We start from the raw sequence: 26921 nt of genomic DNA on the forward strand, positions 1-26921 counted from the left end.
CGACTTGCAAAGAAATTTTTCTTACGTCCAGTCTGAAGCGATCCTCAATCAGCTCCCCAAGTCCTCCAAGCCTCTTCTGTCCCGCCTGGAGGAGCGGGCTCAAGGGGACCGGGCTGGAGGTCTGGTGCTGGCAGGGCCCTGGGCGTCTGGCGGGGGCGTGGAGGTCAGCCCTGCTGCAGCCTCCGCTCAGCTCTGGCCCCTGCTCCTTTGCAAGATTTCAGAGGTGTTTGAAACGTTTGGACGCTACTTCCACCCACACCCTGGGGACGCTGCGCCGTGGGATGCTCGCTGAGGCCCGGAGCTGCCGTCAGCACGGAGAACGGCTGTATTTCTGACCGCAGGGACCTTGGCTTCATGCAGCAGAGAGCGCAAGAAGTTCGGAGTTAGTCTAATTTCGGCGTGAATGTGGGCTATTTATGCACAGCCTCCCGGGGCCACTGCTGATTAGTGAAGGAGTGGCCTTATTGGAAACCAAAAGGCAGGTCTGTAGTTAATTATAAATGATGCAGAAGCCTAAGGAAAGTATTTCTGTAGATGACGGTGCGTATTTTTATTTAACAGTCCCGACAAGGAGAGCCAAGGCAGCTGGTGTACCTTTTACTGCCCTGAGAGGATGCCTGGAGAAATACCCTGGTATTAACTGCGAGAGGCCAGGCAGTCTCAGGTCAGGACTAAAGGCAAAGAGCAAACTGTCTGGGATTGCTAATTAGCATCTGAAAGCAATTATGAACTGGTCTGGCAGGGTCAGGAACAGGTGATGGTGTCTTCTGGAGGAGAAGAAGGAGCTTTGTTTGTCTCTGCCTTTTTTCGGTAGGGAGAAATTGCCTGGAAGTTTGTGTGGATGTTAATTCGAGGGGTGGAAAAGAAAAAAGGAGAGGATATCATCCTAGTCTGCTCTTTGAAGGAAATCTCCCCTGAAGTTGTTCCAAACTCATATCCTGAAAGGGAGTCGAATCTATCTGGGTGCAGTTCAGAGCAACATCTGAAGACCGAAATGTAAAAACCTGCCTTAGTGGCGGCGTGTTTTTATACACAGGAAGATGCTTCTCAGGGGCATTATAGAAAATGATTATACCAGGTTTTGTTCATCAAGGCAAAATAAGCTAAATCAGATACAAGCTGAAGCCCTGAGGAGGGGGAGAAGCACACTCCATTTAGTGAGGCTCCTGTGATAGTAATTAAAGCCCAGATGGAAACCTTTGAAAATAGCTGGAGCCCATGTATCCACTGTGGGGGTTTTCCTGTTCACTTGACATTATAAAGGGGACAGCTAAAGAACAAAGAGAGGGTGCTTGAAATCTTGTCAGTTGAGCCCCATCCCAAATTTTTGGTTTTGGTGTAGACGGTCCTCTGAAAATTGGTTTGGTTTTATCGCATACAGGAGGGGATGGTTCACAAAGAAAGCATTAGGTGTAAATTTGTCTCGACTGAAATGTCATCATCGGCCTAAATCACCCTGCTTTCCAGTTCTGACTAGAAGGCTTTGTCCCGGGGGTATAAATGCGGAGAGCGCCGGACAGCAAAGGGTACAGCAGAGGAGCTGCTTTGGGAGCCGGCGGGAACTGGAAGAGAGGTTGGTCCGTCTCCTCCTCCCTTCTCCCACCCCGGCACTGTGCTGGCACGCGTTTGCAGAGGGGCAGGCGATCCGAATTAACGCTGAAATCGTATATATATACATTTTTTTTTTTACGTCCCCTTCCTGCTGAGACAGAGCTGTCACAGCCCAGAGAGTGGGCCTGGCTGTCTTCTGCCTTGCAACGAGTTGTCATTTGAATCTGCTCAAAGTGGCTGGAGTAGCTGTGCATCTCGCCTGCTTTGCCACTAGCATAGACACTGGCGCTGAATAATGGGTTAAGCCGAAAAAGGGGAAGATGCTAACCTTAGCCGCAGTTTTTCTCCAGTTTTCGTAGGCCAGAATCAGACTCTTTGGTGTTCCTTTAACAGAAGCTTTTGATGTTTGCTTCATTAACCAAGACAATGCTAATGAAAGGTCAGTTAGTGTAAATCAGACGTATAAAGAAAAAAGAAATTAAAGGGAACAATGACACTCCTCTGAAGTGTAAAACAGCCTTTTCTCCTTCATCACGGAAGTGCATGTTTAAGGGGCTTTTGAAAACGCCTATTACTCATCAGACAGACCACGTATTGTCTTCTGTCTCACCGCTACAGCCGCACCTGCAACTAAATGTAGGCACTTTTAATTAGCAGCGGTATTAATAATTTTAGTCCTATTAAATAAGGGATATTTCCCCCCCGAGTTTCCCCTACATGTATATTGATAATCAGCTATTTCCTTTGCACTTGAATCCATGTTGTCATCATCTGTATGGAGTTTTTTAGGTTAAAAAAGTCACTGTATTGTATTTTTTCCCCACACATGTGGCTCTGTTCTTCATTATATTTTTTTTTTCCAAAGAGAGCTCCAGTTGCAGTCTATGTTCAGTGGCAGGGGCATCACACCCCTTTCCTCAAATAAAATAGGCCTTTCTTTTAGTAAAGAGCTGTTTGAGTGAGACCTCCAGATGCCAGCCCCATAGTTTTCAGGTGGGGTGTGTCTGCAGTGGGGCATCACACGTTCATCTCCACCCAGTAAATTGAACCCAAGCACCCACACAGGTTGGAAAAAGTCTGGATTAAGCTATGGAGTCAAACTTTTTGTAGGCTTCATCTTGCCTCTAGATTTTGTGTTGGAGGAGGGTGAGAAAAAGCAGTCTCTGGATCTGTGAGCATGGCTGTTTGCACAGAAATTAGGCCTGTGCAAGGCAGCTAGTATTCATTTTGGATTCAGTTTTGACTGATTCGGGGGACAGTGATTCAAATCACTGTCCTGAATCGATTCGGCTGAATCTGATTTGGAGATCGGCTGCTATCGAATCTCTGAATCAGCCGGGCCCATCCCCAGCACCGGCCCTTTAAAAAAAAACCCGGACTCCCCCATTCCTGCCCAGCGGGGGACGATCGCCATTGCCCGCTGCTGCCCCATACCATGTGGGGTGCTCTTCCATGAGCCTCCCCAAAGCCCTGAGGCCGCTGCAGGAGCTGGTGAGTACTGGGGTTTTTTTGGTTATTTTTTTCTTAAAGGGCCAGAGGTGGGGTGGGCAGGGCAGCCATGGGGGGCCGGGGAGTGGGGTGGGTTGGAGGAGGTCGGGGGGTTGGGGAAGCAGGCAGGGGATGGGGCCTGCCGGGGGTCCCCCCATGGTCCTCTCCCCCCTCCCCCAGTCCCTACTTACTGGCACGGAGTGGGCGGGGACTGCCCCTCCCCCGGTCCCTACTTACTGGCACGGAGTGGGCGGGGACTGCCCGAATCATCAAAGAACTCTAAATCTTTCCCGAAGATTCAGCGAGCTTTGAATCAATTCGGACCTTTTTACTGGTCCCCTGATTCGATTCGGATTTGGAGATTCGGCCACCGAATCGGACCGAACCTCCTCCGAATGGGATCAGCACCTGAAGCTCCGCACAGCCCTAACAGAAGTGCCCCGGAGAAACGCAGCAGTTTGAATGCCCAGTCACTTTTTTGATCCGTTTTGCACTTGTCTTTCCTGCACCTTCAAAAAGACCTAGCTACATTTTGAAACCACCTTCTTAACTAATAGGATATAAAAAGTTCAGGGACTTTTATTATCCAGGGATTACATTTATAGCTATTTTTTTTATACGTGAGCCATGCTTCTCCTCTCTGTGATTTGACAGACAGTACTGGGAGTTTGTCCTGAATATTACACCAGGGTACATAAAGAGGAGACTTGGGAGATTTATTATGGGAAAATGCTGACAGGTTCTTAATTTACTGCAGTGCTAATGGGAAGGACCGTAATTCTCTCCTGAAAGTTGCAAACCTTCATCTCCGTGGATGGTGTCTCTCAATACACTCAGTTTACTTAAATTTGTTTTTTTTGGATTTTTTTTTTTTTTGCTTTCTCACTGAATGTAATTGAGCTGGTGAATATCTATATTGTTCCATTTTCTTCTGGCTTTCTTAAAAGCCTTTTACTTTTAGGGCTTTCCATTGTTAAAAATTGTAAGGGGTTTCAGGCCCTTTCCAGCAGAAAAAGCTCATTCACAGAAGTCAGTTCTTTTTTTCTGTTCCTCCCTTTCCTCAGTCCACCGCATCTTACATGTTCATTGTAATACCGGATGTTCAAGTGCAGTTTCAAATCTGTGAGCCATGTAACTTTGCTGCTTCCCCCCAAAATAAAAAAAAAATTAAAAAAAAAAGTGTCGCTGTTGAACAATGCCTACTTTTTAACTTATTTCAGGAGAAGGCTGTGAATCTGCATAATGGTCTCACACAGAAAGTGCTTTATCTTCACCAGTTAGCGAGTCAGTTTAGTGGTATTCTATTGGCAAAGGCTTTCAGAGAAATTATGCATGGTAAATTAATGAAGGCTGTCTGAGGTATTATTGTCTGTGAATGCACATGCCATTAGACTCAATGGCCGGCTGAAAAAGTTAACGGTCATTAAGTGACTGTTAAAAGGGCCGCTGGACACAGATTCACTCCCGTCCAGGGCTCTGGTTGGATTAGGTAAAGACAGAGATTGCTATTTGCCTGTAGGCCACAGTACGACCCAGGCTTTGTGCTCTTAGATCCCCATTTATGTTGGCTCCTTTCTGTCACTGGCAGATTTACAAGAGCCTGAGAGACACCATCGTCTATCCAGGTAAAGACCCGTAGATCGCTTTTCTGTTACTTTCTAAGTAGTTGGGAACAAAATGCTGTAGCAGATGCATTGAAATGTGTTGCGATCCCTGGACCTCTCAGCGGAGGGAAGAAATACAGGCGGCTTTAATTGAGAAGTGGCAAAAAGTGTCGGTTCAGCAAAACTAAAAGTTGGTTTTCTATACCGTGGTCCCTGCAGGGGTCATTTTGTGATGTGCACATGTAATTTGAATAGTGGGCTCTCTTCTTAATTTTATTTGCAAATGGCAAATGTAGTCGTAGCCCATTGTGATAGATCTAACTGGGGTTTTCAGCTCCAGCTACCATTTAGGCAACTGCATCTCAGAATGACAACACTGCGATACATTTGTCCCATAAGGGATGTTGTTGCAAGCTCTGTTTTGGGTACCACTAGCCCATGTGGCTGTGTCCTTTTCCTCCAGCCGTGTTTAAAGGATGTCAGTGAGGGTGCTCTTTGGAAAAAGTAACTTCCAACTCGAAACACTTTAGAGAAAATTAATGATTTGATATTTTCTTGAGGCCACTGACAGAAGTGGTATGAAAGGGTTTTTGATCTAGGGGCCTTCAGAAAGTAAACTTGACCTGTTTACTGGTAAAGCAACTGTGTAGAAGCTTAATTAGTATTGATCTAGATGCATTTGTAAGATGTGGAATTAGTAGCCTTTTGAAGAAGAAAGGTTTCCCATTGTAGTTGACGGTACAACGCACCCTTTTATGAAGCGTCTCAGACAAGCATGGCTTCCCGTTAGAGGAAAAGAGAAATGGCTCATTTGATTAAGATTAACACAGACAAGCTTCCTAATATTTGAAGACAATTCCCCGTCTTACCGTTTTTTTTTCCTCTTTCATGTCCCCCAGAGATTACCGTAGGCGGCTGCTGCTAGTCACCATTATTTATATAAAGATATGTAACGCATTCGTGCTTGAGGGGTCATCCGTAACGGGGTATACAATTTTAGATAGTGGAGACTGGTAGGAATTATGGTGAAGAATTACTTTCTGGTGACGGCTGTATCCTACCTATAATATGTCATAGCGTGTGACTTCCAATTAATCAAGCCATAACTAAACGTTGCGTCTGGTGACCGTGGCACACCCATTAATATTGGGGAGTGAGTGAGTCTTGGCTTTATGAACATGAATACCATCATGGTTTCCTGCCCGCTCTTCCACTTCAGTCAGAAAATTTCAGTGTATAAGGAATATTCCCTCCCAGCCTCATTTTCTACCATTGTGATCTATTAAGCTGCAATCCATAACGTCTCCTGTCGTTATAATAGTCTGACGGTGAGAGGTTTTAAATGATCTTATGAATTTGACTTTGGCTCACTCTGCATTGACCTTGATGTCGTCAATGATTTTTCCCCCCATGCTTTTAAATAAGTAGGGAGAGGTGAGAAAGGAGCACAGAAGATTTAAGGAATAGAGTTTGAGTAGCTGTCTCAGTGAGCTTAAAGCATCCTGTTATACGCTTTGGAGCAATGAAGTGCATTGTGAGGGGTGGCAGGGAGCAGAGAGAGAGAGGGGGGGAGCAGAGAGAGAGAGAGAGAGAGAGAGAGAAAACATTATTAGAAACAAAAGACCTGATTTTCAAGTTTGTTAGAGAAATGGCATGCCTGTGTTCAGCAAGCCCACATTGATAGATTAGACCATCCTGGGCATGTCTACATGTGCACTTTACTGCACATTAGATTAATGTACAGTAAATTGTCGCCATCTATGCATGTGCTGCAATTAGTGTGCAGTAGATTAAATTACTCCAGTGTAGGATGGTCCTGTCACATACAGGTACTATCCTATGCTGCAGTAAATTATTGTACTTAAACGCACATGCAGACAGTGACATTGGAGTAGTTTACTATGGCGCAGTCTGAGCCAGAGTATATTGAGTTGCATTAACTGCACATGTAGATGTGCCCTCTGTGTGCTAGACTTTATCAGTCTTGCAGCTACTGTGTTGCTCTTTCCCATTTAAAATACCCCCCAATAAGATGTTTCAATGTAGTAAAATCCCAACCTCTCATCATGTTTCACAAGCCATAATCTATCCAGGACCAGGGGATGGAGACCAAACCCCTGAGGTAAGTGGGGAAGTGGGCGACCCGGAGGAAGAGCAAGAGGTGACAGGGGAGGTGCTCTCATTCTTCCTGAGAAAGGAGGGCAATCGGGTAGTTACCTTAGGTGCCTGTACCCAAATGCACAGAGCCTGGGAAACAAGCAGGAAGAATTAGAAGTCCTCAAACAGTCAGGGAACTATGACATGATTGGAATAAGAGAGATGTGGTGGGAGCTCACATGACTGGAGCACCATCATGGATGGGCACAAACTATTCAGGAAGGACAGGCAGGGGAGACGAGGAGGAGGAGTTGTACTTTATGTAAAAGAGCTGTATGATTGCTCACAGCTCCAGTATGAAACTTGAGATAGGCCTGTTAGGGTTGGAGGAGAGAGCAACAAGGGTGTTGGGGTGGTGGGGTCTGCTATAGATCACCAGACCAGGAGGATGTGGTGGATGAGGCTTTCTTCAAACAGCAGAAGTTTCCCGATCACAGGCCCTAGTTCTCATGGGGGACTTCAGTCATCCTGATATCTGCTGGGAGGACAATACAGCAATGCGCAGGCAATCCAGGACATTTTTGGAGAGCGTTGGGGACAACTTCCTGGTGCAGGTGCTGGTGTGGCCAGCTAGGGCCGTGCTCTTCTTGACCTGCTGCTCACAAACAGGGATGAATTGGTGGGGAAGGAAGTAGCAGATGGCACCTTGGGCAGCAGTGACCATGAGATGATGATCATTCTTCTCATGTGTGAGATGAGTTCAGGATCCTGAGGAAAGGAAGGATGGAGAGCAGCAGAGTAAGGACCTTGGACTTCAGGAAAGCAGATTTTGACTCACGCAGGGAACTCATGGGCAGGATCCTTCTGTGATGCATCATAACCAGAAGGAAACATAATTCAACATCCTGCTTGCTATCAGAAACTTTGAGGTAAATAGACTGCTCTAATGTTCATCTGAGCCTTATTTGCACATAATGAAGGTTTTCAGCCAAGAGATCTTACAACACCTTCAGCTCTCCTACGAAATATGAATTTTCCTTTCCACCTAGGAGACGTTTTACAATCTTTGCATTCTCCTATGCCTGAAGAAGGGTGAGTGAGCCTGAAAGTTGCAAATAAAGATTTTTCTTTTGCAAATATCTAGTTGGTCTAGTAAAAGATATCACAACCTTGTGGCAGGCAAGCTAAGGAAGTGCGGGCTGAATGAATGGACTGTAAGGTGGATATAAAAACTTGCTCCAGCATCGGGCTCAGAGGGTAGTAATCAATGGCTCAATGTCTAGTTGGCAGCTGATATCAAATGGATGCCCCAGGGGTCAGTCCTGGAGCTGGTTTAGTTCCATGTTTTCATCAACGATCTGGAAGATGGGATGGAGCGCACCCGCAGCACATTTGCAGATGACATCAAGCTGGTGGGAGTAGTAGATACATTGGAGGGTAGGGCTAGGATTTAGAGTGACCTAGACAGATTGGAGGATTGGGCCAAAAGGAATCTCAAGAGGTTCAATAAGGACAAGTACGAAGTCCTGCACTTAGGGTGGAAGAATCCCGTGCACGGGCTGTGGATAGATTGGATAAGCAGCAGCTCTGCAGTAAAGGACCTGGGGGTGACAGTGGGCAATAAGCTGAATGTGAGCCAAGTGTGCCCTTGTTGCCAAGAAGGCTAATGGCATCTTGGGCTACATTGGGAGGAGTGTTGCCAGCAGGTCAAGGGAAATGATTATTCCCCTCTATTCTGCACTGGTGAGACCACATCTGGAGTGCTGTGTTCAGTTTTGGGCCCTCCACTGCAGAAAGGATGTAGACAAATTGGAGAGAGTCCAGCGGAGGGTGACAAAAAAGGTTAGGGGGCTGGAGGACATGACTTGTGAGGAGAGGCTGAGGGAATCGGGCTTATTTAGTTTAGAGAAGAGAAGACTGAGAGGAGAATTAATAGCAACCTTCAACTCCCTGAAAGGGGGTCTGAAAGAGGATGGAGCTGGACTGCTGTCAGTGGTGGCAGATGACAGAGCGAGGAGCAATGGGCTCAAGCTGCAGCAAGGGAAGTTGAGGTTAGATATTAGGAAGAATTTTCTCACTAGGAGGGTAGCAAAACACTGGAACAAGTTACCCCGAGAGAAAGTGGAAGCTCCCTCTTTGGAGGTTTTTAAGACCCAGGTAGACAAAGCCTTGGCTGGGATGATCTAGTTGGGGATGGTCCTGCTTTGAGCAGGGGGTTGGATTAGATGACTTCCTGATGTCCCTTCTTACTCTAATTTTCTATGATTTTCTACAAACACAGAAAGAGGCTTTGTGCATGCTTTGGGGGAATGAGGTGCAAAGGAACAAAGATTTCCTGAGTGAACCTACCACGTATGTGCATGTATGATGTTAACCCAGACCAAAGTCAGAGCTGCATTCTGTGCTCCTTGAAGTTGTTGAATACTTTTCCATTGACTTCAGCGGGGTCAGGACTGAGAATGATATGCCTTCTGCAATTAAAATGAGTAAGAAGTCTATGAGTAATACTATTAAATAATTTTTCCCTGCAGAAGAGAAGAGAAACAAAAATAAATACGGAAAAACATTTGGTTAGCTCATGAGAGAGCACTCCCTTGAAAAGTGTGAGTCATTTTATAGCGGCGTGTAAGTGTATTTTATTTGATAGCAGGAACCAATTGGCTTTTCCTTTTGGAATTCATCACACCATTGATCAATTTGTGTCCTTTTTTTTAAAAAAAGTGGGTGCTGAAGGAGGCTTTCTGGTTGCCTGATGCAGGGCTTGATGGAGGTACTGATTCTGCGTGTGATTGTTGTTGTACGTAAATAAAGCACTAAGGCGGGGTGGGTCATTATTTTGGGCGGAGGGCCGCTTACTGTGTTTTGGCAAGCCGTCGAGGGCCACGTGACAGGCAGCCAGAGGCAGATAAATATTAATTTTATAAATTTTTTAGGGGCTCTGCAGCTGCATAGAATGGCTTGGCAGGCCGCCTCCAGTCTGCGGGCTGCATTTTGCCCACGCCTGCACTAAAGGTTTGGCTCTCAAGTACTTGCACAAGGTGTGGAAGAGTTGGATCCGACTTGCTTTGCCCGGCAATCTGAATTCTTTCCATGGCTGGTTGACCCCCAGCCAAACCAAGGGTGCAGGATGTGAAGGTAAAGCTAATCAAGGGCTTGTCCTGCATGTGCCTGTCGCTGGGTATGTGCTCTTCCATGCCTCTGCTGCACAGTTTTTCAATTTCCCATGGGCAGTTGGACTTCCTACTTGGTACCAATTGGTTTTTTTCTTCAATTCTTCCTCTAAGCTTTAATTAACACTCAGGCCCTGCCTGCCCTGCTGTATTCGCGGTTGATCTCACATAATGCTGAACTCCTTCACCAGCTGAGGATCGGAGGCCGGGTGCTCTCATGTAGAGACATAAGTATATCCAGCACCAGATCCTCAGCTGGTGCACGCTGATGTGGCTTCACTGAGCTGTGAGCGCCAGCTGTGGCTCTGCCCAGTTGTGTGGCACTGGCCAAGGCAGGAGACCGGCTGGACTGACTGCTCGCTGCGCCCTGGATCTCAAGACCCAACGTGGGGGCAGCAACGCGAAGGGAGTCGTTGTTGGGGTTTTTTCTACAGCTGTTCCTTTTCCTTGAGTTATTTTTTGGCATCTCCTTAGCGTTGCACCCAGGTAGTGGAACATCTCTAAAACTATCAAAAGGCAAAATACGAGCCGTGATTCCATAAGTGAAAACCGTTCTCGTTTGCTTCCTTTCCCCGACTTGATAAAACAAACAAAGCCAATAACCCTTCTCAGCCAAGGAAAGACAGATTGAACGTAGCTCTTCCCCGTTCCAAGCACCATGTGTGAGCTGTGTACTTCTTTTTTTTGTTCTCTGATTCTGTGAATAACATAATTGCTGTGTTATCCCTTGGGGTATTTGTAATATTAACATTGGTTAATGACATTAATTCAAGTTTTTACCATTAATAAAAATGGCATTGCTTAAAATTAAGCATTACATTTCAATTAACAGTCCATCAAAGGCTGTAATAGTCTGGAGCATTAAAGTGATATATTTTTTTAATTTCTTATTAATTTTTTATTGTATCATGCTAATTTCCGAAGAGTGATTGAAAGCCCAGCTGATCTGGAGTAACGACCCTCTCTGCCATGTTTCTTGAGGGAACTTTTTTTTCCCTTTATGACATTATGCAAAAAGGTCACATTTCCACAAAGCAGGAATCTGTTTCAGTCACCTCCTGAATTCATTATCATCTTTTTTACTTTTTAACATGAGGCACATGATATACAGGCACCCCAGGTGGACATGTTTAAATTAATCTAGTAATAATTGATTCAGAAGAGATTTGGAGGACAGAATTTGCATAAAAGCTATAATGAGAGCAAATCCTCCAAGGCCAGGCTGCACAGCTAAGCCCCTGAATAACTCACATCTTCTAAACTAATTTGGTTATATATGCGGTGTGGGGGTGAGGGGGCTGGATCTCCGTGTGCCTGGAATTCATTACAAATAGTTCATCTTCTCCAGAAAGACCTAGCTACACAGTGTGTTAAAATGACACCAACCACCTCATACTTATACAGACCTTTTCTCCAGCCATGAAATTTCAAGGCATAGAGCCGATGGGTTATTTTGCAAAGCTCTGGAGCAGAGAAAAGTAATCGCCCAGGGACCGGTATACTTCAGACTCTCTTCCAAACAGATGTTTCCCAGAACAAGCTCTAACCTAGAGGTCTGAGCAAGCTTTTAATAATGTGTGGAGGACTGACTGGAAGGTACTTCCTCCTCCTACCCTGGTATGGATCTCTACCACTTGATATTACATCATGCAAAGTCCAGTCAAGTGTGGCGTTACTCCCAGTGATGTCAGTGGGGGATGAGGGAGCTTAGTATCTCATAGCGTTGGGACAATCATTGAGGGCCTAGAGAAAGTGAATTTGAGGGCAAGGAAAACAGATTCTCTCAAAGACTAGACTGTCTTCCTCTCATTGATATTGATGGCCAACTCCCAATAATCTTTGCTCTGCTTTGTGCGCCAAACCTAGCAAGTTTGGCAGAATTGTACAAGGGTATCTAAGAAGAGATACGGTTAGAAAAAAATGAGGGCTGACCATTTATCTGGAGTAAATCAGGGTAGCTTCGTTGAGTTCAGCAGAACTATCCTGATGAGGAATTGCAGTGCCATTGCCTCCAGGTGGATTTGATTTCAATCAAATTGATTTGAATCACTGGTCAGGAAGCCTTGATTTAATCACTGTTTTCTACAAAAAGCGTATTCTTGTTGTTTGATATAACCTTCATTGAAATATTCCCAAACAGGGTCTCTCTTAAGAGCCTGGCAAGCCTGCTGCCATGATAGGCTTCCCCTTCTGCCATACCATTCCCTCACTAGATCTCAAATTACTGCAGAGGCTATACTCAAAACTTATCCCTCAAGACTTCTGGAATAGTCTGCTCAAAATGTTTCTCTTTTGCTCTTACTGCCCCTCCCTCCTTGCATTTCTCTCCAGACTCCCCCTCCTTGCCCAGATCTACTCCACCCCCAATAATCCTCTCTTCATTTAACTTGTTGAAACTTTGCACTTTTAGGGAGAGAAAAGGGCTTCCCTCTGTACACAACTTAGAGATAAGAGGGCTGATGGGTAGGAGGTAATCAGGTCTGTTCTCCATCGTCTCCATCTACTGCTGTTAACAAGGATGTTAACTCTGGAGACACAAATCCACAATTTGAGAACTGAAACTAAGCCTCGCAGAGATGCTTAATGGGATCTTCTAGACTGAACACTGAGTCATTGGGTAGAGTGATTTTCTTTAATCTTTACTAATCTATAGAGGAGCCGCTGGAGTAGGGGAAGTACAGGGGGGCATGGGCCGTCTCCACCACTGATGAATGCTTGTCAGCTCTGGCCCCGCTGCCAACGTCAATACCACTGGCAGCATCTGCGGATGCTCGCGAGCTCTGGCCTACCGCCGCTGGCAGCTTCTGCGGGTGCCCCCCAGACTCAGTAGGCACCAGTTGCCCATGGCCTCTGGGAATCCCATAAGATTGGGTCCCTAATATAGCCTATTGCCTGTTGTGACCTATTTATAAAACTTTTCTAAAAAAGTTACATGAATATATGTCTCAAATCATGGGTAATTAGAAGTTATAATCTCTGTTCCATGATGATATCTTTAAGATTTAACATATCTTAGATTAAAACTATCTTTATGTAGGTTTATTTTTTTAAAAAAAGCATCTAAACAAAAAAAATTACTATTAAATAAAAAAATGATTTAAATAAAAATATCCCATTTTTTTATTTAAAAAAAATATTGATTATTATCCACCCTGCATTCCCTGGGATGCTCATTTTGCACTAACCTAGTGAGGAGCGACCAGCAAATAGCATGTTTCCTACCTGTTTACTCCCGTTCAGCACACTTGCAGCTGTAGTTGTTTCCGCACCACCCACTCTTCCCTCTGTAATGTCTGTTCAGAGTGCTATCGATGGGGCCGAGAAAAGTAGCCCCACTGGTCTGTGTATGAGAGAAGTAGCACAGCGGGTGTCGGCTGCTGGAGGACGTGCAGAATAAAACTGGCACAGCAGGAGAGGGGTGAATCCAGTGGAGGATTATTATTTTTTGTCTTCGGCTTTGGGACATTTATTGGCCCTTTGGCTGCCTTGTTGCTGGGAGCTTTTTAATGATAAATGACACTGGACAGGGCCAGGAAGACTCTGGAGTGAAATGTGCTCCGTTTCCCACCCGGCTCCGCTCGGAAGCTCCACTACAACAGTGTTTAGCAATTATCCCTCTAGAATTGCAATTAAATCATACGATTATATTTGTTAGGAGGCAGCAGGTAATCCCAGGGCTCAGACAAAAACAAACAAGCTGTTATTCTTTTCTCTTCCCCTCTCGCCCGAGTCTGCTCATGCGCCCGCACCGACACATGCACACCCTTAGCTCCTCATACCCGTTTACTGCATGAGCTCCTGCGGCGGTGAGAGATCCCCTTCCAGGCATGCTACAAAACTGCGAAGCAAGTCAGTGCCCACTTACGGAGCTGGAGCGCCCTGTAAGGCCTTGTGGTGCCTGGGATGGAGGAAGGGCTGAGCTCTGGGGAGGAAGAGGCTGGCAGGGAGGGAGCTGGAGACTGCAAGTCGGAGAATGCGTGTGGGGTAAATGAGGCCCACATGTTCCAGCTGCCTCTCAGGGAGGCAGTTGTCTGGCTCGGCAATTTCACGTATCGGCTTTCGTTTGCTGGAGACGTGGGTTCCAGTTTTGCCCGAGGTCACAAGTGGAAATAATTGTTTTGTTGATTACGGTCCCAAGCCCACCAGGAGGGCGGGGGCACGATCACCAACCTGCTCCGAAGCGTTCGGGGATGGGATTAGTCCAGGATGTTACAGCATAGAGATGGAGGGGGGAGGTTTGCATGGTGCCTACCTGCACCTTGCCTTACTCTGGGGCTGCTGCTAGTTCCTCTTCACTTCCCAGAGCATTTAACTCACTCCAAAGGTTTAATCAGCAAATGCCCCTGATGAGCCTCTGCCCCTTACTGGTTTATCACTCGGTACAAAAACAGTCTTTCTGGCTAGTGCTCTAATTGCACAAAAGCCAAGGACAGTCATGGTTTCCATATTGAACAGGGAGAAAAAGCGGGGCCCTTGTGTCTCAAGCATTTGTAACGAGGACAGCAGAGTTCTCCATCTGGCTCTGCAAATGGTCTGTTTGCCATCGATCGGGCTGCTTGCTTATGCCATGCCTCAGTTTCCCCTGCTCTGAAATGGGGGCGATGACATTATCTTGCAAAACACTTGAGAGGCCAAATTCATCAGTGCTCTCTAGTGGAGAGCTTACAAGCTCCTTGCAATGCACTTGAGAAGCAGGCACTCAAACAGGAGGAAAAGCTTTGCATTACCCTGGCTGTTTCTATTGCATCTCTGCGAGTTAAAAAAAATAAGAGCGAAAATGGAAATAACTATTCAGCTCAGCGTACTCAGAATGTATACCCGCGTGGCTATTCAGCGGGGGGCAAATTCTCTGCACTAGGAGGGCGTAAAGCAGCAAGGACCGGAGTTTGGGCCAGAGCTACTTTGCAGATGCACAGACTCTTCTCACATCTTGCCTGGGACCAGCCTGAAGAGATGCTGCTGCAGGGTCAAGGCCGTGGTTCATGGGCTGCACAGCCACTGCGCTTTCATGCTGTGACCCATGGGGATCCCTCGTCTTGCAGGGAGCTCCCCACTTCTAACACAGCCTGTATCGATCGCCTCCCCCTGTGGTGCTGGGCAAGATGCTCGCGAGTCTGACCAGCCACGGGAGCATCCATTAACTTCCGGAAATCAAGTCTTTTGCCTCTGCCTCGGTTCCTCAATCAGCAAAATGGAAAATAATTGTCTACTCAGTCGCGTTTCTAGCATCACATCACACACCGTGTTGGACAGCTGGGTGGACAAACTCTGCTCTCACCGCTGGGCGGGCAGACAGACCTTCTCCAGCCTGGGGGCTACCTCCTAGAGGAGGTGGGCTGTGGGGAGGGGTGGTGGTATGCAAATGTTTGCAAGCTGTCACTGCCAAGGTTACTGCTGGGATAAAGGAAGGACTTCAGACTCGGCGGTACCCTTGACAAGTGATAAACTCACACCAAAAACCTAACGCAGTCTCTCATGTTCTGCTATTACGTGTAGCCAGTAAAAAAGGGCAGGATCCCTTTCGGGAGGCATCTTGAGGCACTTAGGAAACAGCTCCATGTGTGGTCAGGTTTCTGCTATGCAAAAGTGGGTCCGAGTGCCTGCAGAGCTCGTATTTCTGTATGCCCACCGGTCTTGGCAGGCACCCAGCGGTATCGCGTGTTTTGCTCCGTTACACAGGCCTTCATTGTTGGATCAGCTTTATGTTAGCTCTCTAGGATACAATCCCCCTTCTCAAGGGGCCTCTCCTCCAAGCCAGGTTTCTGTTTGGTCATTAGCTGCTCTGGTGGGGCTCCCAGCAAGTAGCCAGTGAAAGCCACTTGGTGGCTTATCTGACGTGGACATTGCTCCCTGTAGAGGACTGAGGATTTCCAAATTTGTTTCCTGTTGGGCCATTAGAAAGTATCGTCTTCTGGAGCTGAATCCAAGCGAGGGCTTTTCAACTGAGGATTGGCTGGCGGGCTTCATGGCAGGCCCCTGATCTCTGCCCGGTGGAGCTGGAAACATGGGGCGATCTAGACATAAGATGCTTCTAACCCTGTTACCCATCTCTTGAACGACCTGCTCCAACAGATGATTAGACTTAGAGCTTCACTTCCCCGCTGGGCTGCAGTTTTCCACTCCAAATGCCCGCAATGTAAATAAAGCTGCTGCTTTGCATGGAGGCGTCTGAATTATTCATGTACGACAAGGCAACAAGCACATCACAGTCAATCATCTCCTAGCGCCAGATCTGTGTTGTTTTATTCCTGGTTGAGAAACAGTCTCATGGTTGAAGTTGGGGAGCGTTTCAGCGAGTAGCAGAGGGGGAAGAGCGGTCAGCTTGGGGCTTATGGAAACTGGGTTTGAGTCCCGTTATGCCACAGACTTCCTGAGCGCCCCTTGGGCAAGTTACTTAGTCTCTCAGTTCCTCCTCTTTGAAATGGGCAGAATTGGGAAGGGGCACTGTGAGGAGAGGTACACTGAGGTTTGTGAGGCCCTCGGATCCTGCAGCAATGGAGGAGCAGCTACGCATCTCAACTAAAATAGCTTGCAGGACCCGAAGCGTCTAAGGGTTTAAGTGGTGGGGAGAGTTGAGGTCAACGAAGTGTTGTAGAAAAAGAAATAATGCATTTGCCAGAACCAAGCCAGGCATTCCTCCTAGATGCACATCTGAACAATAGCTCAAAAGTTTGTGCGTCAAAGGTAATTAATAAAAGGGCTCACCCTGCTAGGACGGAGCCGAGCACAGCAAATGTGCTAGAAGGATTTGACACATCGTGTTCAGTAATTGCGCAGTATCGCTTCTCTGCGGCGAGATGGAGCCGTCGCTCGTGCCGTCAACAGAAGCGATGGGTAAATGGAGTGATGTCTCCAGCCGCAGAGGGAAAAGCGGTGCTTACACCCCACGGCGCGAAGCAGCCTCCCGAAGCCGTCTGGATTGGTGAACTCCAGGTGTGGGGGTGAGGCCAGGCAATGGCAACTGAGAGCAACGGCTGCATTTTTGGCAGCCCCAGGGCTTTTCTTTCAGCGTGCCAGCCTGTCAGGGCTGTTCTGCTCAGCTGTTACATTTTCCACTGTTTTTCCACTGTTCTTTTGCTTACTTCTCCAATACTTCACAAAAAAAAAAAATGTTGTGGTATATGCGCACATCTTTGTCTGCTGCTTCTCCCTGCTTCAGATAGCCTCTTTTCATAAAACCATAAATTTACCCGATCATAAAAGGACTCCGCACGGAAGATTTTTTTCTTCTTCTTTAAATGGATGTCTCTCTCCTTTTAAAGATGGAGAGTTTTCTTTCCATCCTTTAACTTTATTCCCATCATCAAATTCTGTTATGGGGAAATGAGAGTTACTGTCTCAGGGAGTAGGGTATGAAGTCTTGGTGTAGCCATTTCTAAAGTGAGGTTTGTTTTAAAGCCTTGAAGGTCTATTGGAGGTATTTTTTCTTGTAGGCACAGAGTTTGATTCACCCAGGGACTGCGTGAAGTTACCCTGTGTAGATTGGGAGTCACTCCAAGGAAGGCGGAGAAGTGACAGTAACACAAGACCGGGTTAACGAGACGCGAATCGGAGCCTTTGCCCCGGTACGGGGGCTGTGGGAGAAGCACAGCGCCCGAGCAATGCCACAGGAGCAGGAGGTGGCCCAGAGGCGGTGTGGCACGTTATGCCTTCTCTATAGAGTTGGTTATCAGAGAAACAGGTATAGGTTGCGTTATTTCAAGTGGCTTCAGCCGTACGGCTGCGTGATGATGGAGCACCTATGTCTCCGACGCCCTGCTTTAGCTGGAAGACCACTTCTTTCTCCATAGGTTTTACCCCAGCTGCAGTCATCAGTGGCCCCGTAGCTAACAGTCGTCAGGAGGAGAGGTAGGAAGGTGTGTTTTGTACACGCCGTCTCTGCGCACAGGCTTGCCTGGAACAGCCGTCGGGACCCGAATGCATTGACCGTATCAACAGAGGCATCACTAACACGTTTTGTGTCCCTTGTGCCCTGGAGGGACGGGGACAACGAGCCCCGAAGAGCAGGAGGAGGGGAGAGGGCTTATCAGCAGGCGCGTATCTGAATGGCCATGGTGTGGGAAGGGTGGTCCGAGGGCTGTGATCGCTGGGAGCACGTGGACGCGTGTGGGGTGAGGATGATCCCCTTGGAGAAAGCCGATAATGCGGGCCCGTCCCTTTTTATTCAGCGTTTTTGTCCTTTCCGATTTGGTATGTTTGAGTCCATGTGAACAGTGCCTACCGCTGCACAAGGGCATTACAAAGCAGGTGCCGCCACACGTCCTGCCCCAGGACTTACGTTCAGGTTGAGGTTTGGGCATGAGGTTCTGGGTCAGCATCACTGAGACCGTGGGAACGGATGTCTTGAGACCTATGCCATTCTCACTGGGGGGTCTCTTGAGAGCACGCTGTCATACGAGCCTTCACATCCATCTGAACAGCTGAAAACGGGCAATATGCGTTGGGGCAAGCCATGCTTTTCTAAGCTGGGGATTTGCATAGTCAGTGGGCCATCGGTTGCTGAAAGCCGGGGAAGACCCAAATGCAGACAAGTTTCAAATTGGATCAGTCCCACCCCATCCTGGTAGAGCTCTAGCAGGGTTCGATTTTGGGGCTCCAGGGTTAGAGGCTGAGGCGGACATAGTTTGGGCCTATGCCCAGGAGAACTGCAAGATCAGCTTCACCTCTGTAACTGGTGCCTGGCTGCGGGCACCGTTGAGCCGTCCGGCTGCTCCTCATCAGCACTTCGGTTTGATCGTCCTTTTCTTCACGTGGCACCTTTTTCCTCATGAAAAGAAGAAATGTTTTTTTAAAAAAACCCCAAAATTGCAGTCAGCAGCAATAGATTGCTGCTTGAGAGGTTGTTTTAAATTATGGATGAGTAAACGACTAAGCCAACCTAGCGGGGGGCTGCTCCAAAGATCGTCCTTGTTCAGTGCTTCCATGGCCTTTGATTCTCGTTAAGTCAATGCTTGAGGGCCAAGGTTTGTGTTGTCCTTGATCCAAGCACACGTTTCCCCTTGATAGCGGCTCCGGGTGGTGCACAGTGTTCATTCAGGTTAATTTTCCCGTCATGGAAACTTTACAGATCTGAGAGATCTAAGTGGAAGAGCATCCAGGATGTTTTTATGGGTTTTTTTTCCTCCTCCTTGATCTTATTTAGTAGTTTTCCACTTGGTATGAAGTTCAAAACATGAATCCTAAATGCGAACTTTGGATTTATCTGCCCCGATCAACTTGAACCTATAAGCAAGGGTGGAAGTTTATACCAAAGGTCGGAGAAAGCTTTCGAAGCAGTAGTGATGTGTGTTGGGCTGCGGCACAGTCTCCCAGGAAAAGTGGCAGAAATCCAATCACTTGGCACATTTTACAGCTTGCCCAGACAAAACACTAGTAAATGTATAACAGGGAAGGCTGCCTTGGCAGGAGAATAGACTGCCTGACATTGAGTCTTCTCTTCCTACAAGTTTTATGAGTCCATGATCTTTGTGAGACTGAAACTCAGACTAGTTCATCCCTTGAATTTAGACTTGACAGTGAACTGGAAAAGCATCAGGGGAATGTGCAGGAAGCCTTGCTTGTACTCGAGTCAAGGATCTGATTGTCACTGGGACTCATTAATGTCACTGGGGGTCACTTTTTTTGGTACCCTCCACCAGTACCAGTCCTTCTTAAGCGAGGAAGGCTGACATTGCCTCTTCTGAACCCCAGTACGGACTAGAGGGTGATACAAGAAGCATCTCCCTGGATTTAGGGACAGTTGGATTTCTTGTTCACTTCTGCAATGATAATATTGTGACCCAAGCCAAGCTCTGCAAATTTGTCGGGCGTTCTGGCTTCAGCGGGCTATAGTACAGTTTGCACGTTGCATCTCAGTGGAGAGATGCTATAGTGCCTGCATCCATGTGTGCATGCACGTGTGTGCGTCCGATCCCCCCAGTATACTTGTGTGTGATGACATGAGCCAAAACTCATGCTCATCTTAAATTCTAATGACGGTATTTTCCATAATCTCGTTTCTGCCAGTGTTAATTGTTAATCCCACTGCTTGCTAATTTAACTTTATATTGATGCTTTTTAACGAGAAAGGGGTTTGTGAGCTGCAACAATGCAGCTTGGGAGAGAACGGTGGTAGGATTTGGGAAAAGCCCTGTATGAAATCCTTATTGGGCTGAGGCCTGAGCTTCTGGGCACGTGGACAAGCTGTTATGGGATGAGCAGGGTATGAGCTCACCCCAGTATAGCCAACCTGTATATGGAGGGACAGGATAGGAAAGAGGGGTGGGGGCGTGGCGCTCTATATTACGGAGGAGTACACATCCTCGTTAATTAGCAAGGAGCCAGGGGAAGGGCACTCTGAAGTGCTTTGGGTTAGAGTACAAGGCAGTCGAGGGGAAAGGGACTTAATGGTGGGGGTCTCCTACAGACCCCCCAACCAGGGAGAAGAGCTTGACCAAGAATTCTTGGGTTAGCTCACAGAGGCAGTGAAGGCTAAGGATGTGGTCATCATGGGGGACCTGAACTTCCCCGACATCTGCTGGGAGGAGCAGTCAGCCAGGTCTGACCGCTCACGTAGGTCCCTAGCCAGAGTGCAGGACCTCCATCGAACCCAGGAGGTGCACAGCCCCACCGGGGAGACGCCTTGTTGGACCTGGTGCTGGCCACGGGCGACGACCTGGCGAGGGGGCTGCGGGTGCTCGACCCCCGGGGCGACAGCTATCATCGCCTGCTGGGATTCACCATCCAGCGCAAGGTGGCAAAGGCCTGCAGCAAGGCAGCAGCCCTAGATTTTAGGAGGGCAAACTTCAACGAGCTAAGGAGGATAGTTGGAGAAGTGCTGAGGTCCCGGAGGGGAGGGGAGCCAGGTGTCCAAGGAGAGTGGTCGCTCCTTAAGGAGACAATCCTCCGAGCCCAAAGGAAGGTAATCCCAATGAGGATCAAAGGGAGCAGGAGAGCACACAAGCCTCCACGGCTCACCAAAAGAATCCAGGAACCTCTCCTTGCTAAAAAGGAGGCTTATACCCAGTGGAAAGAAGGGGTCATCACTGTGGTTGCTCAGGGATGTAGGGGGGCAGTTAGGAAGGCCAAGGCAGAGATGGGACTGGGACTAGCTTCCCGGATTAAGGACAATAAGAAGTCTTTTTTTAAATACGTAGGGGGTAAAAAGAAGGTCCCGGGTAATGTGGGGCCCTTGCAGGACGCCATGGGTAACTTGGTTGTCATGCCAGACGGCAGAGCTAACAAGTTTAATGATTTCTTTGCCTCCATCTTCCTAAGTAGGGACCAGAACAGCCACCTCCCTGCTGGGCCCCCTTGGGCCCCGGGGGAGGCACACCTGGGCCACGGGTTAGCGAGGATTTAGTTAGGGAGCTTCTGGAGGGGCTGGACGTATTCAAGTCAGCTGGACCGGACGATCTCCACCCTAGAGTCCTAAAGGAACTGGCCGAGGTCATTGCGGGACCCCTGGCACGGCTTTACGAGCACTCGTGGTGCTCTGGTGAGGACTGGAAGAGGGCCAACCTGGTCCCCATCTTCAAAAAAGGCAGGAAGGAGGACCCTGGAAACTATAGGCTGGTTAGTCTCACCTCGATCCTAGGCAAGCTGTTCAAGAAAATTATGCTGGCACACATCCAGGAGGGGCCAGCAGGGGACTGCATGCTTAGGGGCAACCAACACGGGTTCATCAGTGGCAGGTCCTGTCAGACCAACCTGGTGGCCTTTTACGATCAGATCACCGGATCATTAGATGCAGGGGTAGCAGTGGATATAGTCTTCCTGGACTTCCGGAAGGCTTTTGACACTGTCTCTCACCCCGTTCTCATTAAGAAACTGGGGGGCTGTGGCGTAGACACCCACAGAGTCAAATGGGTTGCCAACTGGCTGGAGGGCCACACCCAGAGGGTGGTAGTGGATGGGTCCTTCTCAACCTGGAAGGACGTGGGCAGGGGGTCCCGCAGGGCTCGGTCCTCGGGCCCGCACTGTTCAACGTCTTCCTCAGTGACTTGGATGAGGGGGTAAAAAGCACCCTGTTCAAATTTGCTGATGACACTAAGATGTGGGGGGACGTGGGCACACTGGAAGGATGCAACAGGCTACAATCAGACCTGGACAGGTTACAGGGGTGGGCAGACGAGAATAGGATGGTTTTCAACACAGACAAGTGCAAGGTGATGCACCTGGGGAGAAACAACCGGCACCATACCTACAGGCTGGGGAACTCCCCGCTTGTCAGCACAGAGGTGGAAAGGGATCTGGGGGTCATCATTGACTCCAAGATGAATGTGGGCCGGCAGCGTGGGGACGCGGTCAGGAAGGCCAACCGTACCCTGTCATGCATCCACAGATGCATCTCGAGCAGGTCCAGGGAGGTGATCCTCCCCCTCTATGTGGCACTGGTCAGGCCGCGGCTGGAGCACTGTGTCCAGTTCTGGGCGCCGCACTTCAGGAGGGATGTGGACAGCATGGAGAGGGTCCAGAGGAGGCCACAAGCATGATCAGGGGGCAGCAAGGCAGGCCCTACGAGGACAGGCTGCGGGACCTGAACCTGTTCAGCCTCCACAAGAGAAGGCTGAGGGGGATCTAGTGGCCTGTTACAAACTAGTCAGGGGGGATCAGCAGGCATTGGGGGAGTCCCTGTTCCCCCGAGCACCGCCAGGAGTGACCAGGAATAACGGGCACAAGCTGGCAGAGGGTAGGTTTAGGCTAGACATCAGGAGGCGCGACTTCACGGTCAGGGCGGCTGGGGTCTGGAACCAGCTTCCAAGGGAAGTGGTGCCGGCTCCTACCCTGGGGGTGTTTAAGAGGAGGTTGGATGAACACCTTGCTGGGGTTGTTTGACCCCTGTACTCTTTCCTGCCATGGCAGGGGTCGGACTAGGTGATCTGCTCAGGTCCCTTCCGACCCTAGAAACTGTGAAACTATGAATGTGCTGTAACTACCTATGTGCATGGCTTTACCCTGCAGTAAATGCCAGTAACCTGCTCACTCCACGTTGAGGGTGCAGTTACCTTGCATTTGCTACGGTGAAAGCATGCGCACAGGCAGTTCTCCCAGCATTGCCACGCGCTGTTAAGTTTGCGCCTTTGCTCACCTTGCAGCAACTGGTTCGTGTGTCCTTGCTCTCAGATGTGCTGATTGTCGGCCCGTCTCTCTGAAGCGAGCGGGGATTGCTAGTGCTCAGGGCTGCATAACACTTGCTGCAGCACCACATATTAGTGGGTGTGAAGAGATACACATCATCTTTATGGCAGCATTTAAAACCCCTGAGATACAGGGGGAAAAATAAAACATGGGAGAGCTTTGAATTGCAGTCTTGCTACCTGGCACCACTTCCCTACTGCCTCTTTATGCCCTATGCTTTTGCATTTTACTGCTTGAATAACACCTATATTTAATGGTTTGCATGGGCCATTTTTGTGTTCTCAAGGATTTGCACTTTTCAGTTTCTTTACAAATACCGTGGGCATTGCACAGTGGGAGTTGTAGAAAGGCACTTCATTTTGCTTGGTCCTGTTTGCTGAATGTTATCCCATGCGATTAGCACACGGGGGGTCCTAGCGAAAGAGGAAAACCTTCTCCAGAGATTTGTTGGAGACTTCCGAAAAGCACGCACCCTTCCTAAAATGAAATTATTTTGTGTTGCAGGTGTCCTCCCAGGACCTACCTTGGAAGCTAGATCTGCAGCAGGCCTTCAATCATGGTGGTATCAAGATTAAAGGCCATTTCTCTGCCTTTGCCCGGCCTCTTTCTTCTCACGTTTCATCTCTCGGTATCACAGTATGTGCCTGAGTACCCTGAAACCGAACACCAGCAGTGTGTCAGGAGGGAACATCCCACCATTGCTTTTGAAGGTAAGAGATTGCATTCTTGCAGCTTGGTTTCAATCTAGATGAGTCCTTCCCATGTCCTTCCTTCGCAGAAGACCGAGGGGGATTGAATAGCAGCCTTCGCCTCCCTGCAGGGGGGTTGCAAAGAGGACGGAGCTGGACTATTCCCAGTGGGGGCAGATGACAGGACAAGGAGCAGTGGGCTCAAGTTGCAGCAAGGGAGATTTAAGTTGGATATTAGGAAAAACTTTCTCGCTCAGACGGTGGTGAAGCACTGGGACAGGTTACGTGGAGAGGTGGTGGCGTCCATCCTTGGAGTTTTTTAAGACCCGGCTAGACAAATGCCATGATCTAGTTAGGACTGGTCCTGCTTTGAGCAGGGGGTTGGACTAGATGTGACTTCCTGAGGTCCCTTCCAACCTGAATTTTCTATGGTATGTTGTGCTGCTCTGGAAAACAGTGTGCTCTAGCAATTAGAGTACCTATCTGGGAAAGTCTCTTGGCCTTGAGTTCCTATTTTGCTTCTGACTCTCCGTCATCTTGGTGGCTCTCTGGATTTTTGCTTTCATTTCCTTTTCCATACATTAGCTCAATGATGCTTACATACCTCAAGACTGTTGCAGGGCCTAAAAATACTGGAACATACAGTGTTTGGAGACACTGGGACAGAAAGCAAATGTATTATTTTGGAACATAGACTAGATTTTCATATAGTTAACAACGAAATTGTCCTTAGCTGTTTCCTTGTCTTGTTGTTGCTTTTCATTTTCCCCCATGCATTCATAGGCAATGTCAGCAACCTTCCTCTCTGTCCTTGGTCAGGTCTCGGGAGGAAGAGATATGGCTATATAACTGCAGAGCCCTTCAGCACAGCCCTGGAAAGATGGACGAGCCTCTTAAACTTTCTCCTGCAATTTGGGATTCCACTGCGGACGCGTGGTCTTCTCCCAGTTGGATTTCCCCTGTGGTTATATGTAGCAGTGGTACTCATCAGCGGTCATGTCTGTCCATCCAGCCTGCATCACCGCTGTCTACATTTCCCAGTGTAGCAGGCTCAGTCTGCCAGCCCGAGAGTGTGTCGAGCCTTCTTGCCAGCTCTGGTTTCCTCCTAAATGTTGAAATATTGATTTTGGGTCTCCTTTGGGGGTTGCGGTGCATCTGTAGTTAGGTTCTTCGCTAAGGGCAACTGAGTGAGGCTTCTGTGACCTTTGAGCGGGCATCTCCAGGGAGCGCGGAGACAGTGAAGGGTTCCTTGCTGACCTTTCAGGGATCTTGTCTAAAGCTTTGCCCTTCTTCCGAGGGAAGGAAACCATTGTCCTTGCATTTGGAAAGCAGAACGGTTTGCTTGTCTGCTTTCCATTATCCATGCTTTAAAGGTTTAAGTGGATTAAAGGAAATTAGCAAAATCTTTAAGCCTGAATAATAGGGCACTGGCTTTAACCTGGCTCCTGCAGAATGGGTAAATAAACCTGGATTTTTAATTGCTTAATAAGTCTGACAGTCTGCTTTATTGGGGGAGGGTGAAAGGAGAAGCCCTGGAGGTTACCGAGGTGCCGGAGCTCACGCGGCTATTTCACTGGGTAATGCAGCGCCATGCAAATGAGAAGCGCCGGAGAGCGAGAGGAGGGTCCTGTTAATATTACCCAGACTGCAGTGAGTCGACAGAGTTTGCAGCGTGCGGTTTGATTAATGCCATGGGAATACTAGAAGCGTGTTTCAACCCGAGGTCTTGCTCCTGGGGGAAGCCAGGGGAGTTTCTGGTGCTCAGAAGCAGGATCCATGTTGCAATCACAGAAGTGACTGCAGTGTAGACATACTCTGACTCTGCCAGGCTGCTTTGCATTACTCAGGCGTTGCAAATATGGAAAAACCAGGGGTTTTTCCCTCCCCTTTCGCTGTTCCTCTTTCTCAATAATGGTAAAGGAATGAGAGGCTGGACTAATTACAGCCCAACAAGTCTAGAAATGGAAATTACAGCCCCATCAAGCAAATGTCCCTTGCTGTCACTAGGGTCCTCTAAACCCAAGCTGGATTCATGGCGATAGTGTGTTTTCTGCTCCTGTTTCCGGGCCATTGTTCAAGATCCATCGTCCCCTGGTGCATTGTGCTGTGCGGCCCCGGCCGTGGAGGCACCGTCGGAAAATACGTGCCTCTCAGTTCCAGCGCTAGGATCCCCATTTGCACCCTTCTGAGAAGAGCTCGCACTTCCCGGGAGGCTGCGTGCAGATCTGGCACCAAAACCAGCAAAGCGGTAATGGCAGCGGAGTCGCGGCAGTTCCCGTGTACGAGGGAGACGGGCAGGGGGCCGTCTCTTGTGTGCTGCACGAGGGCCGCCCCGGCAGGGTGGAGCAGGAAGGCGGGGGCCAGCAGGGCCCAGCCGATGTTACCATGCATTTGCGCTGGTGCGGGCATGGCCCGTTGGCTCGTAGGCATGTGTCCTGGGGATCGGCACTGTTTGGCTTGACTCTGCCTGCAGAGGCTTGGAGCCTCTCGTGGATTATCTCAGCCTCTTGCATCAGCCCGTTTGTCCGGAAAGTGAGGATGGGGACGCAGGCACGCTTGTGGGGTGTGGGATTAGCCAGCTACCGGAGCCTGCGAGGGGTCCAGATCAGGGTCGAGGCCGCGCCAGAAAGGCTCAAACTGGGTTCAGAGTCATTCCTAATCTGAAATGATCCCGGTGTTTGTAGTCCAGGTCAGACTGAAGGTGAGGATTTGGGGGGTCCAGATGCACAGCAGGATAAGCTGGAGATGAGCGGGGCAGGAACAAGGCTGGGGTTGGGCAAGGTCGCGGCTGGGGCGAAGCAGGAGGAAGGCAGGGGTCGAGGCACTGAGCAGCCAGAGCCCAGGTCAAGGGCCTGAGTGCACATATATATATCTAGATATATCTATATATGTATCCTCAGCTCAGCCAGCTGGGGGGGCGGGTTGCCCGTGCGCGCGGACGTGACTCGCGAATGGGTTTTCCCGTGAGAATTTCTCCGTGTGACCGGCCTTCCCTGTGCAGGGGCGCTGCCTTTGCGTCGCGTACGGTTAGGAGAGAACGGGGTTAAATGGGGAAACGAACCATTGCATCCACTAGCTCCTTTTCTCTCCCCCGTGCCAAAGCGTCGGTCTGGGATCTGGAGGGTGGTTACAGACGCAGGGGGGTGTAGTTGTGTGACCCTCCCCTCCTCTTCTAACGAAGTGGCACGTGGCGCGCTGTCCTC

General features: G+C 48.7%; 1 protein-coding gene and 1 long non-coding RNA gene across 3 annotated transcripts in view; one reads left to right on the forward strand and one right to left on the reverse strand.

The window, feature by feature from the left end:
• SEMA5B (semaphorin 5B) overlaps window positions 1–26921 on the forward strand; it is a 351344-nt gene that overhangs the window by 151555 nt on the left and 172868 nt on the right. For both annotated transcript variants that reach the window (XM_090045998.1, XM_090045999.1), the window contains exon 3: window positions 23534–23739. In XM_090045998.1, coding sequence (XP_089902124.1) covers window positions 23586–23739 — 154 coding nt within the window. In that variant the 5' untranslated portion in view covers window positions 23534–23585. The remainder of the gene's footprint in view (window positions 1–23533; window positions 23740–26921) is intronic.
• Window positions 6974–13824, reverse strand: LOC149867714 (uncharacterized). The gene is made up of 3 exons (XR_016441650.1): window positions 13690–13824; window positions 9090–9211; window positions 6974–7508 (listed from the first exon to the last, which is right to left on the reverse strand). It is a non-coding gene; the product is annotated as an uncharacterized LOC149867714 (long non-coding RNA).

This window comes from Crocodylus siamensis, chromosome 4 (assembly GCF_052110815.1).
Source record: "Crocodylus siamensis isolate JL-2025a chromosome 4, ASM5211081v1, whole genome shotgun sequence".
Classification (NCBI taxonomy): domain Eukaryota; kingdom Metazoa; phylum Chordata; order Crocodylia; family Crocodylidae; genus Crocodylus; species Crocodylus siamensis.